Source organism: Perissodus microlepis, chromosome 3 (genome assembly GCF_051167445.1).
Source record: "Perissodus microlepis isolate ML-2025 ecotype Zambia chromosome 3, ASM5116744v1, whole genome shotgun sequence".
Lineage (NCBI taxonomy): Eukaryota > Metazoa > Chordata > Actinopteri > Cichliformes > Cichlidae > Perissodus > Perissodus microlepis.
In genome coordinates this window covers 7,878,093-7,891,963 of record NC_140463.1, presented here as the reverse complement: position 1 = coordinate 7,891,963, position 13,871 = coordinate 7,878,093, and the positions used below count along the sequence as shown (strand labels likewise).

The window sequence follows — 13,871 nt, the reverse complement described above, 5'->3', positions numbered from 1 at the left end:
TAGAAAACATTTAAATGTCACCTTAGCTCTCTGTTGTGTTAGACTGGGGATGAGGGAGCAGAACTACTCTTGGTGATGTGCTGCCACCTGCTGTCTGCTTTCTGTCAGTGCTCAGGCTGTCCATCCTTGCGACTGTGGAGCTAAAGCAGGGAACTAAAGCCAAGTGATTAAAGCCCAGAAAATTTACTAAACCAGTTTTATTCAACTTAACACCTGAAAGAAACCTTAAAGTGACAGTTAAAAGAAAACCAAATATTTCTGCACCTTTTTTCTGATGCTGACAAATGTTAAGTGCTGTTTAAATGATTCAGTGTTAGAATTTTAAATCTAAAACAGCCAAACATTGCTGCCTATTTCAGCTGTCAGAGGTTGAGAAGCGGGGTACACCCCGTGACAGGTCCTCAGTTTGTCACAGAGCAAACACAGAACTATTAATGTTTATTTACAAAATCAATTTAAAATCAACTTGATCCCACGCAAATCTTTGGACTTGGACAGGAAGCTGGTGTGCCCAGAGAGAAGCCCTGCAGACATGGGGAGAACAGCTCCACACAACTTTGATAGCCTTGCTATAATATTATATATATTATATTATATTATATTATATTATATTATATTATATTATATAAATATCATTATTATATCATGTTATTATTATGTCATCATGAATTAAAAAAACTGTCCCCAAATCTTTTCTTACACAAATCAGTGCAGTTTTTATCAGTGTGATAAATAAAACCACTTTTTTTTACATTAGTAATTCCTTTTGTTTGTTGTTAATAATAAATTAATTAAAGCAACAAAACAACCTGAAGAGCCGGTTCAGAGCCGAAAGAGCCGGCTCTCTAAAAAGAGCCAGAAATCCCATCACTAGCCTTCATACGTGTTTCAGGTTCCTGCAAAATCCAATACTGTCAGTCCTCTACATTCCTCTCCTTAACACCCACGGAATATCTTCTCATCATCTCTGTTCATCTACTTGTCTATTATGGTCTGCAACATTAACATTCATCAGTATTTACAAGACTATTCACATACTCTTTCTTCAAGATTGCCCCTACTCCATTTTATGTTGGATGTCCATCCTAACATGACCCTTCCCAGGGACCAGCACTAGTAGTACACTGACTAGTGGCTGCCCTGTGGTTGCGTTTGGTGTTCTTGCTGCGCCTTTCCAGCGAGAACACCAAATTCAAGACATGGAGTGAATGAATGAGAATGGGAGACCAACCCAATTACAGCCATGTGAAGAAGCAACCTGCAAATGTACTACCTACATAAAGCAGAGACAGGAGTTCAAAGTGTACAGGGTGATACTGTAACCTGATTGGTTACATTAAGAACATAAACTCTATGTGTTTGGGAGTATGTTCGTGTTGACTTGAGCCTCATATTGATCTCCAATCTCAGTAGGAACGTGTTGTTTATGAAGGCCTGGGTTGTAAGGCAGTGGTTTCACTGGTCTCAACTGAATATGAAAGGCAGAAGAGGCCAGCTGCCTCTGCTTTGCCAGCAATACCCTGTAGGAGGTGCTCTAGTAGAAGAACTCCAGGAAAATGAAAAAACAACTGAAGGATGATGATGCAGCTAATGTTGGTGGTTTTGATAAACTGAGTAACAGCACTTAAAATTCAAGTTAATGTCAAAGTGCAATTAAAAAAAGCAATATTTTAAAACAAAAACAAGCCAAAAGGAATGAAGTCCAGCACAGACAGGTCAAAAATCTTCTGTGCTGTTGGTGCTTTTGGCAGATTTCAGCCTGTAAATATTGTCAAATATCGATGATGTGACTATATACGAGATCATCTAAATAAAAAAATGCACACACATGAAGTATGTAATAAACACACATCTTCAAGACACGTTACTGTCTCTGTTTATAGCAGTGAAGACAAACAGGAAATAAGTCAAAGCGCTGGTTAGCAGTTTGGTTACTGTGTTTTTCCTCATCAACGGCGATACTGTTAAACTGAGAGGACGTATAGGCACAAGCAGCTTTTCCTGCTCACCGAAAACTGGAAAAACACAGGTGAGTCCTGCCGGTTCCTCATCCTCAAATCATCTGTATTTCTACTATTTCCTACTTAACTTAAAAGATGACTTTTTTGAGCAGCTCCTGCCACAGGAAAGAGAAGCACTTCACACAGCTACCTCAGGACCACAGCTGCCTTCTGCCAGTGTTCAAGATTCAGTATATATAAGACCAGTGTGCGAAGGTGGTGCAGGATGAGCCTTTCCATTTGCTTCATCAGATGAGAAGTCAAGACCACAGGCCTGAAGTGGTTGGGCTCCTTGGGGTGTGCGTTTTTGGCACTGGAACCACAGAAGTCTTCAGTTCAGGATCCCTCTCCAGACTCAGGCTCAGGTTGAAGATGTACAGGGCCACCTGACAGAGCTGGTCTGCACATTCCCTGAGCAGTCTGGAGCAGATTCCATCCGGACCTGCCTCCTTCCTTGCCTTCGTCCTTTTGAGCTGACGTCTCAGCTGATCTGCATTCCCCAGACCACACCCTTATCACCTTCTTTGTGGGTGGTTTACTCTTCACCATACTCCATAGGGTTATAAGTGTGGTGGAGAAGTACCAGATTGTGGACTGAGTGGCCAAGCGGGGAGAGGGGTGATGCGATGTAAGCCTGCTTTGTGTTGGCAAACAATAGATCCAGGGTTTTGCTGTCCCTTGTATGGCAGTCAACATACTGTGAGAAATTAGGGAGAGTGACAGATATTGAGGCATGATTGAAGTCCCCAGAGATAATAATGAGGGACTGCGGATGTGCCATCTGTAGCTGAGAGACAGTGGAGTGAATGTACTCACAGGCTGCCGTAGGGTCGGCCGAGGGTGGGATGTAAACAGTCAGCACAATAACATGTGAAAATTCCCTGGCCAGGTGGTATGGCTGGACGCTAACTGCTGACAGTTCAATGTCTTTGGTACAGCGCTGTTCCTTCACAGTGATGTGCCCTGGGTTACACCATCGCTCACTGATGTACATTGGCAGTCCCCCACCTCTCCTCTTACCACTCTCCATCGCATTCCTCTAACCAGTTGAAAGCCATCCAGAGTTATGACAGAGTCCGGTGTGTGGTCCGTGAGCCATGTCTCAGTGAACAGTAGGAGGCTGCTCTGCTGGTACTCCCACTGCAGTCTGGTTAGCTCAATTAGCTCTTCGATCTTGTTGGGTAAAGATCTTACATTACCCATGAGAATGGATTGAATGCTTGGTTTGTACCATCTCCTTCTTTCCCGTTACTTCACTCCAGCCCTGCATCCCCTCCTCCGACGCCGTAATTTCTTCGCAATCTTGGGTTGCTCCTCCGGGAGTACCTGTTGCCCAGTAGCTGCTCCCTACTGTAAACAATGGGGTGGCTTAGAGGTTCTCCAGAAGTGGTAGTGAAAAGTCCCAAAAAGAGTAGAAGACATGCTACTACTCTCATGAAAATTTGTGGGTCAATGTCCAGTTGCACTTCAAATAAAACACGACCAAGAGTGTCGGGGAGAAAAGTGTAAAACACAAGAAAAAAAAGGAAAGGAAAGGAAAAAGCTGGGAGCTGAGGAAACAGGCTGCCTACTGTGGTGCCATCTTGGAAAAAAAAAATATTCAGTATATTTCAATATTGAGAAGACGTCATGCTGATTTAACACACTGTGAAATGTTGTGCTTAATATGTGTCAGTTTAAAACTTATTTGCTCAGATTCTATGCCATTTGTGAAAAAGAGGATGTCATCTGCAAACATCCGGATTTATATATCTCTACACACATATACACTGTAGTAATATCATGTTCCAAGCTCTTGTTTAGGATTTTATCAAGTGGTGGTAATGTGATGGTATAAGTGACTGCTTTAATCTCCATGTGCCGTCACTTTTGTATCAAGTGAAAGTTTTCTGAGGAGTTTTTAGAAAAGATAATGAAGAAATACAATAATCATCCTCAAACACATAAATTAACTTTGATCAGATGAAAGAAGGTTGGTCTTGAAGAACCTCTGTGATTTGTATTTATTTTTCAGCCACAGAAGCATGATTGACTCAACAAATATGACTTCACCTCTCAACCACACGCATGATCTTTTTATCCCATCAGTCAACCCTTTCTTTATGCTGGTCTACAGTCTGCTGTTTCTGGTACGGTTAAAATTTTCAGATTGCGCCCTGTTAGAACCTGCATGTTTGAAAGTCCTGTCCTCTTCATCCTCTCGGTGTCTCTTCAGGTGGGTTTACTCCTCAATGGCTGCAATTACATCCTAAAGTTTTACTTTCACCAAGTTCGTCAGCAGGCATCCAGCAGCTTGATGGTCTACCTGAAGCACCTGACAGCTGCTGACTTCCTGCTCTGCCTCTCTCTGCCATTGCGGATTATCCACTATGCCAGCAGCTCTGGCATTGTTTACATACTCCACTGCAGCATTGGAGCTTCTTCCCTGTACCTCAACGTGTACGCCAGCATCCTGTTCATGGGGTACATCGCTGCTAACAGGTAAGGAACCTTTACTGAGTATCATTTGCAGTTCACGAGAATGTTAAAACCAGATTATTGGGTTATTTACAAACTCTTCAGTCCTAGTAACAACATGAATATTTATTTTCACCGTACAGTGACTTCTGCATATTTGGCACCACTGTGACTTTTTTTGGTGAAGTTTTTTACCACATTTTCTCTTCTCTCTGCAGATATCTGAAGATCGTTCATCCTTCAGGAACTCACATCCTGCAGACAGTACGAACTGCCCACGTCGTCTCCACGGTCACCTGGGTTTTTCTTCTAGCTCAAACAATCACCTACAACATTATGTTCTTCATCACTCACAATCCTCTGGCCTCTGACCGCTGCTACTGTGGGCCCCTCTTCAGTACGTCATTCAGCGTCCTTCATAAAACATTTCAAATCAGCTGCACCATCATCTTCCTCTTGGTCTTCATATCCCTGGTCTTCTTCTACTACAGCACGTCCCGCAGGGTGTTGCAGGCACAGCAGAGGCAGCTGGCCTCCTCTGAGAAGCTGGTGAAATCTCGCAGAAACATGTTGGTGCTGGTCAGCATCTTCTGTGTTTGTTTTGTGCCCTATCACCTGGTTCGTGTTCCCTATAGTTTTTTCTGGAATAACTCTGTGGGTGGGGTGTTATACTACCTGAAGGAGGCTGCCACCATGGTGTCAGTTTTTAATGTCTGTCTGGACCCTCTTGTTTACTTTTCTCTCTGTAAGACTTTTCGGGCTCAGGTGAGAAAGATGTCCAGGAGAGTCAACGATCCAACAAAGAGAAGGGGAGAGAGCATCAAGAGCAACAAGGCAAACCAGTGAGCTGTAAAGAGTTTCTGCTGAGTTCAGAGGTCAATATGAGGCTCAACTCAGCAATTCATTTGGAGGTGATGACATCATGTTATTTTAAAAAAATATTTTCAATAAATTTGAAACAATTTAAAGGAAACCTTTTCCATCCTACCATCAACAGCTATTTTGTTTGTAATATTTTCGAGGTGAAAAGAAAACAAATGAATCAATTTTGAATGAGACTGTAACATGTGTCGTGGAAAATTTAACAATAACCTGCAACACACCCAGTGAGCTTCATTTGAAGTGGGTTTAATAAATAAACACATTGCAATGTGGAGAAAGCCCTTACATCTTATATACAGACACACAGACAAAGAACATTCACAAACTCACATGTTGGACCCTCTCACGGGGTGGGGGGGGTTTCCTCCTCCCTCACAGAGAGAATTATGACCTTGTTTTCTGCTTGGCCGTCACCTAAGGATTTACATCCCTGATAAGCAGGAGTCCCACTATCTGTTTAACATCTCCCATTACAATGGCCTCACTGTGTTTACATTCCACATGCATGCAAACTACTGACAGGAGTGCTCTTACTATAGTAAAGTGAGAAAGTGATATTACTATAACTAATGTGATATGATTAAATATGTGATTAATACATGAGAAAAGAAATCTTCCACCACACATGACAAAACGTGAACCACTCCGGACACTCTCTGGATGCGCCGTGAGAACTGAACCTCTCTCCTGCATGCGTGGCTTAGTTTTTAACCTTTCATCTTTCCACCTCTCGCTAACATGTAGCGTAAACAATCACACATTTATATCACAAGATATATTAATATCTTTCATTTGTTTTTCCAAAACTTAGTCAAAATTGATAAATGATCACCTTGTTGTTCTTTACTGTTTGTATGAGAGTAAAATGAGCGTTGTTCTTTGTGACCTGGATTATGTCGTTAATCTGTGTCACACAGACTGACTTTAACTCTGTGGTCATAGCGTCCTGTTTCTGATGCGACTACAGGTTCTCAAGTTTTACTGCAGGGCGGTTACCTTTAACACACACACACACACACACACACACACACACACACACACACACACACACACACACACACACACACACACACACAGTAAATCTTAAACTATGAGGAGTTTAATGAAAATGTGACAGTATTTAAGTTGCTAGATTCAAGTTTCATGAATCATCCTGACATGTTGACCAGTTCTTATATTCATCTTGTTGCTTCAGCATGTTTTGAAGCATTCCATCACCTTGTAAACTCTCTGGTTTACATGGTTTCACAGCAGCAGTCTACATGAAGAGAAGAAAGATATATGAGCTATATCAAAATATGAGCTATACATCAGCACTTGTAGCTATTGCAACAATAATATAATGTTTGCAGCTGTATATGACTAATTATCGGTCACATTTTCTTTAGATACTGTAAAAAATAATCTAAAGGTTTTTAAATTGTGTGCAAAGATTTTTTTATTTATGTGTACATTGATATACACTGATATAAATATAAATGTCTTAAATTCAGTTCCAACATTGCAACAAACCAAACTTTTTTTAAAAAAATCAGGTCTCAGATTTATTCTGTATAGACCTCAGGCTCCACAGACATGGATACACTGGGAGGCACAGATAACCCTGAACAATATGGCCGCTGGGCTTCTGTATGTTTTATATTTTTTGTATGTTTGTATGTTGCCCATGACTAACACATCAGCTACTTCCTCCTACTGTTTCCATTGAGCTGATGGCTGAGGCTACAGTCAGATTTCTCAACACAAAACTAATAATAGAGTGTGTGTAGTTGTGGGAATGTGCGTGTCTGTCCTGTACGTTGTGGTGAAATATGTGTTATTTTTGCTCTTCTGTTCATAGTTATGAACAAATATAGCTGCAGTGATATCCTCTGTAAACCCTTTTTTTCCCCATCAACAGCTGGACATTAAACTTTATTGTAACACCTAAAAGAACAACCACACTGAGCCGTGTGTTAACGTTCAGTGTGAGCACAGGAAGCGGTTTGAAAGTCTAAGACCTCGAGTGTCATCAAGGAGGCAAAATTCACAGCCTTCCTGTGGTTTGATGCTCTTTTCTGATTGGCTGTTGTTTAAGTGAAGAACTTTCTGAACTGCTCAGTTGGGTTTGTACTGTACTCTTTAAGAGTGTGTTATGAATAGCACAAGGCCTGCATGTCACATGCACTAAATGCTTCCTGGATTTTGTTTTTCACATTAAAAGTTTATTGCCACCACTTCACTTGCAACACTTATGCGAAAGCAAGATGGTGATCTTTCACCATCTTACAATGCTGTGATTGCAGCCATTCCCCAATTCTCTGTGAATGGTACTCATGGCCATTGATCAATGGTCTTTGATCAGTGGGTTTTGGTCAGTGGTTGTTGATCAATGGTCATGAGAATTTGCATAATTAAGATTAAGGAACTGACCTCCCAGCCCATTGTTCCTTCAGTGGGCTGGTTTCAGTCATTATGCAAATGTACTGTTTATAAGATTTGGGAAACCTGCAGTCAGCTGAGACTGAAGAAGTCACTTGGATGAGTGACGAAACGTTTCTCCCACAAAACGCTACGTCCAGATGAACAGAATCAACTCTTTGGAGACATAAGAGATAACCTTTTGTTTTCTGGTATCCCAGAGTTTGCTGGCGAGCATGTGGAAACCCCTCCTGTCCCTCCTCCCGCTCCATCACACCACCACACATGCAGAGGATTACAAGTTTGTCACTGAGGTACAGGGGAGGCATTCCTCCTCTGTCCCCTTCTGGCCACATGTGCCTCAATTTTAGTCCCCAGTCTACACATCCACTGTAGAAAAGTCTGTGTTAGCGTGAATTACATTACCCAGCAGCTTTGGTAAGGTCATACGACTCATGGGACTCCTGAGCTAGCGAGCCTGACTTAGTTCCTGGGCTGACAATGCAGAAGAGAGCTGCTGGGACGGAAAGCGAATAGCCCATCCTGTGTTTGTTGTGAATGGTGTGCATCACATAAACCTGAGTTAATGTTACATGTGTAAGATGTGGCTGTAGCTCAGGAAGCAGAGCAGGTCTCCTACTGATTGGAAGATGTCTGTGAAGGTTCTCAGTCATCCAGGTCATCGTAGTCTAAGTAGCTTGGAAAGAAAAGCGTCTGGACTTCTTTAAGTTGCTTGAAGACGTTTCACTTCTCATCCGAGGAGCTTCTTCAGTTCTAAGGTCAAACGGCGGAAAGTCCCAGATTTAAACCCAGTGGGAGTTTCCCCCCATAGAGGGACAAAAGGACCCCCTCATGATCCTCTACCTAATCACATGAGCCAAGGTGTGAAAACGGGTGTGGGTCACAATCAGCAAAGGTTTTGGGTGAGCTCATTGTGAAACCTGGCCCCACCCTATCATGTGATTTCCTGAGGTCAGATGGCCCAGGGTGTGAGTGGCCGTTGAGGCGTCTGGGAAGGAAACTCAAAACTGGATTATAGATGGCAGACAGTTGGTGTCGTAAACCACCGCCTCTGTTCAAAGATGGTCGCTCACAGTGTATGTAAATGGCTTCTTTCACTCCTCTTTCAAACCATCTGTCCTCTCTGTCCAAAATGTGAACATTGGCATCCTCGAAAGAGTGACCTTTGTCCTTTAGATGCAGATGGACCGCTGAGTCTTGTCCCGTGAAGGTGGCTCTTCTATCTTGTGCCATGCGCTTCTGAAGTGGCTGTTTGGTCTCTCCAATGTAGAGGTCTGGGCATTCCTCGCTACACTGTACAGCATACACCACATTGTTAAGTTTGTGTTTAGGAGTTTTGTCTTTCGGGTGAACCAGTTTTTTTGTCTGAGTGTGTTGCTGGGTCTGAAATGCACTGGGATGTCATGCTTGGAGAAAACTCTCCTGAGTTTTTCTGATACACCGGCTACATAGGGGATGACAATGTTGTTGCGTCTTTCTTTCTTATCCTCCCTCGCTGGTGTCTGATCTTCTTTTCTGTGCCTCTTTGCTGACTTTATAAAGGCCCAATTAGGATAACCACATGTTTTGAGTGCTTCCTTTACATGTGTGTGTTCCTTCTTTTTCCCTTCAGGCTTAGAGGGAACACGTTCTGCCCGGTGGTGTAGGGTCCTGATTACTCCAAGTTTGTGTTCCAGAGGGTGATGGGAGTCAAAGAGGAGGTACTGGTCCGTGTGTGTGGTCTTCCGGTAAAGTTCGATGTTGATGTTGCCATTCTCTTCAATGTGCACAGCGCAGTCAAGGAAAGGCAAACAGTCGTCCTTTGTGTCTTCCCTGGTGAACTTGATGTTTTTATCCACGGCGTTAATATGCGCAGTGAAGGATTCCACTTCTTGTGGCTTGATTTTGACCCAGGTGTCGTCTACATATCTGTACCAGTGGCTGGGTACTCTTCCTTTGAAAGAGCCAAGAGCCTTCCTTTCCACTTTCTCCATGTAAAGGTTGGCTACAATAGGTGACACGGGGGAGCCCATGGCACAGCCATGTTTTTGTCTGTAGAAGCCCTCGTTGTATTTGAAATGTGTAGTGGTAAGGCAGAGGTCTAACAATGTGCAAATCTGACCGGGTGTGAAGTTGGTCCTGTCTTCCAAGGAGCTGTCTTGTAGTCGTTTTCTGACAGTCTCCACTGCCTCCGTGGTGGGTATGCAAGTGAAGAGAGAGACTACATCAAAGGACACCATGGTTTCATCTGGAGCCAGGGTAAGTTTCTGGACCTTGTCGGTGAAGTCGGTGGAGATCTTGATGTGGTGTGTTCCCCACAAGAGGTGCAAGTATGGTAGTTTTGAAATGTTGTAAGTGGCTGAGTTTATGCTACTGACAATGGGTCTGAGTGGGACCCCTTCTTTGTGGATCTAAGTCCGAAAATGCAGGGTATGGCATCCCCTGGGTAAAGGTGAGGCAGTCAATGATTTTGTCCTTTTCAAGGTCTTGAAGGCAAGCTATAACTTTCTTTTTGTAGCTGCTTGTGGGGTGGAGCTTTAAGGCTTTGTAAGTATTGTTGTCACTGAGGAGAGTAGTGATCTTAGTGTGGTAATCTGTAGTGTTTAGGACCACAGTGCACCTTCCCTTATCCGCTGGTAGTATAGTGATGTTGTGGTCTTTGCTCAGGGAAGCGACGGCCTTCTTTTCTTGTAACGTGAGGTTGGACGGAGCGACTTTGGCGCTGGAGAGGGTGGCCGAGACTTTCATCCTGATTTGCTCTGCTTCTGTCTGTGATAATTTATTAATCCGTATGGCAGTTTCTGTGGCTGTGATGAGGTCCACTATGGCCAACTGTTGCAGAGAAATGGCAAAATTGAGTCCTTTGGCTAACACTTTCTTTTCAGGTTCAGTGAGGTTCTGGTCTGAAAAGTTCTTTACCCATTTCTCCTGACTGTCTTCAGGTGTGGTTTCTTCTCTGAGTTGTATAGGTTCAGAATCAGGAGTGAGTGTTTTTGAAAGCAAGATGTGAAATTTCTTGTGTTGTCTTTCTTTTCCTTTAGCGCGTTGGGCCCGTTGAGCCTTGTCCACAAACTTGTTATCGGGGGTCCTTTTGTCCCTCTTTGGGGGGTTACTCCCACTGGGTTTAAATTGGGGACTCTCTGCCGTTTGACCTTAGAACTGAAGAAGCTTCTCGGATGAGAGGTAAAACGTCTTCAAACAACTTAAAGAAGTCCAGAGGCTTTTCTTTCCAAGCTCCTTAGACTACGATGACCTGAATGACTGAGAAACTTCACAGACATATTGCCATACATTTTGGGAGGAACACCCTTCAACTGGTGCGGGAGTATGAAAGGGAATCAAGAAAGCAAGTGGATTATAGGAACCATCTCCGTTTCAACCTAAGATGCAGAAAAAGCAGAGTTGTTCCTAAGAGCTTGTGCCTTGGATCCACTGTCAGGGGATACAGAGCAGACTTGATTCTACAGAGAGCACAAAATGAAAGCATGAAAATGAAGTGAAAGGATAAGACAGGTCCATTTCACTATAGATGCCCTCCAGATCAAGATCAGCCAGACTCTGCAGGAACTGGAAACCCTTCTTCCCTATGTATTATGTATATGTATTAAATGTACAGTGAACAAACAAGCTGATGAGTAAGATGACCAAAGGAATGTTAAGCTGCATTATAGAGTCTGACAGCTGCTGGTAAGAATGACCTGCAGTAGCGTTCCTTCCTACACTGTGGGTGTAAAAGTCTACTGCTGAATGAACTGCTCAGTGCTCGTACAGTCTCATGCAAGAGGTGGGAGGTGTTGTCCATGATGGATGTTAGCTTAGACAACATCCTGTCCTCCCCAACCTGCTCAATGGACTTCAGCGGACAGTTTGGGATAGAACTGGCCCTCCTGGCCAGTTTGTTTAGTTTCCAAGACTTGTGCAGTGAGGCATGGGGTCCCTCAGGGCTCCGTAACTGGACCATTGCTGTTTTCTATGTACCTGCTGCCTCTTGGTGTCCTTTTATGTTCTTTTAATTAACCTTTCATTGTTACGCTGATGACCTGCAGCTTTATGTTCCTTTAACCATTAGAAATCGTGCTGAAGTCTCTAAACTAGAATGTTGTTTATCTGCAATTAAGAGCTGGTTATCGGATAATTTCTTGCTCCTAAATACTGATAAGAGAGAGTTGATGGTCATTGGGCCACACAAATTTCAGCACTTGTCCCAAAATTTCATCTTGAAAATTGATGACAGTGTCATAAATTGCTGGAACAAGGTAAAAAACTTGGGTGTGTGGTTCGACATGGTGCTCTCCTTTGAATCTCATGTAAAAGAGATAACAAAGACTGCCTTTTATCATTTGAGGAATATAGCCAGAATCAGACAAGTTTTGTCAAGTGACACTGCAGAGGTTCTTGTCCATGCATTTGTGTCTTGCCGTATTGATTATTGCAATGCTCTTCTTTCTGGCCTACCAAAGAAAAGTTTTAGAGGTCTACAGATGGTTCATTAAACTTTATTGTAACACCTACTAAAACACCTAAAAATTGGAGAGCGTGCTTTTTCTTTTCGTGCCCCGTTTCTGTGGAACCACGATCACCCCACTATAAAAATAAAACTATAAAGACACTAAAGTGGTAGGAAACTATTTTGTGCAACTTTTTTGTATTTACAGTTTTGAGGGATAAGCCTCTTAAATTTCTCTAACTAGAAATATATGTTAAAAAACAAAAACAGTTTTAATTTTTTTGTAATTTATTGCACTTTTTTTTGCAATTTATGTAATTACTATGCACTTAATGCATACAAATTATTAAAATTTGGGCTATAATGGTTGTATTGATGTATAGCAACTTGAAATGCTCCCAAAAATGGCACTGCAGCATGTAAAAATAAAATATAAGCTCTGTAGGACTTGGTTCTGTGGTAGGTCTTAAAGGGTTAAGGCTGTAAGACTATTTGGATGCATCACATAGAAAGTACCCTGAGACAACTGTCATGAATTAAATGACAGAGATTGTCAGCAAACACCCTTTAGAAGAGGCCATGTATCAAAATTGCAACTCAAAGAGAGTTTTAGTAGAGTTCAACAAACTGAATTGATTAAACACAACAAAGTATGAAGATGGGTTCTTTCAGAGAGGAACCTCAATGAAAACGTTTTTCTTTTCAGCTCCAGAAACATGGTTGACCTAAAAAACGTGACTTCACCTCGGCACCAGACGTTGTTGAGAAAACATCAGCCACACCTTTCTTTGTTCTGATACAGAACAGTCTAGTGTTTTGTGGTAAGTTTCAGATCTTCAGATTAGATCTCCAGATTGTGTTATGTGCATGGTGCATGTAGCAAAAAAATCTCTCATCCTCTCTGTGCTTCTTCAGGTGGATTTTCTTCTCAATGGCTTCATCATAAAGTTTTATTGTTGTTGAGCTCGACAGCAGGTGTCAAGCAGCTTGATGGTCTACTTGAAGAACCTGATAGCTTCTGACTACTAACTGATCAGATAAGAAAAAGACATGTCTATTTTGAAAACAGGTCGTTGCCCCTGTTTAGCAGTGAAGAGAAACAGGAAATGAGTCAGAGTGCTGGTTGGCAGTGTGATTGCTATGCTTCCAGATGTACAGTGACACTGTAAAGAGGACATAAGAGGGAGGACATAACCACCCAAATAGCTTTTTCTTTTCAATGAAAACTGGAGAATCACAGGTGAGTATTGATGGTTGCATATCTTGAAATATTTTGCACTTCTGCTAAATTCATCTATTCAGTTCATCTATTCAATTCAACTATTTCAGCTCCTGATATGGGGAAATGTAACAGTAAACGTTTTCAGGTAAATGCCCTCCTTGATTATCCACTCCAGGAGGGGGCCTAACGGTACATCTTTCACTATCTTACAATGCTGTGATTGCAGCCATTCCCCAACTCTCTGGGAATCGTACTCATGGCCATTAACCAGTGGGCTTTGATCAGTGGTTGTCGATCAATAGTCATGACAATTTGGACATTAATGATCAAGGAACTGATCTTAGAGCCCATTGCTTATTCAGTGATGGTAGTCTCAGTCATTATGCAAATGTACTGTTTATAAGGTTGGAGAAACCTGCAGTCACCTGAGACTGAAGAAGTCACTTGGAAGAGTTATGAAACG

General features: G+C 42.3%; 1 protein-coding gene across 1 annotated transcript; it reads left to right on the top strand.

The window, feature by feature from the left end:
- The first annotated feature begins 4,024 nt into the window (after positions 1 to 4,024).
- LOC146389720 (P2Y purinoceptor 14-like) lies at positions 4,025 to 5,303 on the top strand. Its single transcript, XM_084919563.1, has 3 exons — positions 4,025 to 4,129; positions 4,216 to 4,481; positions 4,676 to 5,303. The coding sequence occupies exons 1-3, from the start codon at positions 4,025 to 4,027 to the stop codon at positions 5,301 to 5,303; spliced, it is 999 nt and encodes a 332-aa protein (XP_084775689.1).
- Positions 5,304 to 13,871: the final 8,568 nt, after the last annotated feature.

Bases quoted from the DNA above. Each gene is read 5' to 3' on its own strand.
- LOC146389720 (XM_084919563.1), top strand. From the start codon at position 4,025: ATGATTGACTCAACAAATATGACTTCACCTCTCAACCACACGCATGAT. The intron at 4,130-4,215 runs GTACGGTTAAAA...GTGTCTCTTCAG, and splicing joins TCTACAGTCTGCTGTTTCTG to GTGGGTTTACTCCTCAATGG. The intron at 4,482-4,675 runs GTAAGGAACCTT...TTCTCTCTGCAG, and splicing joins GGGTACATCGCTGCTAACAG to ATATCTGAAGATCGTTCATC.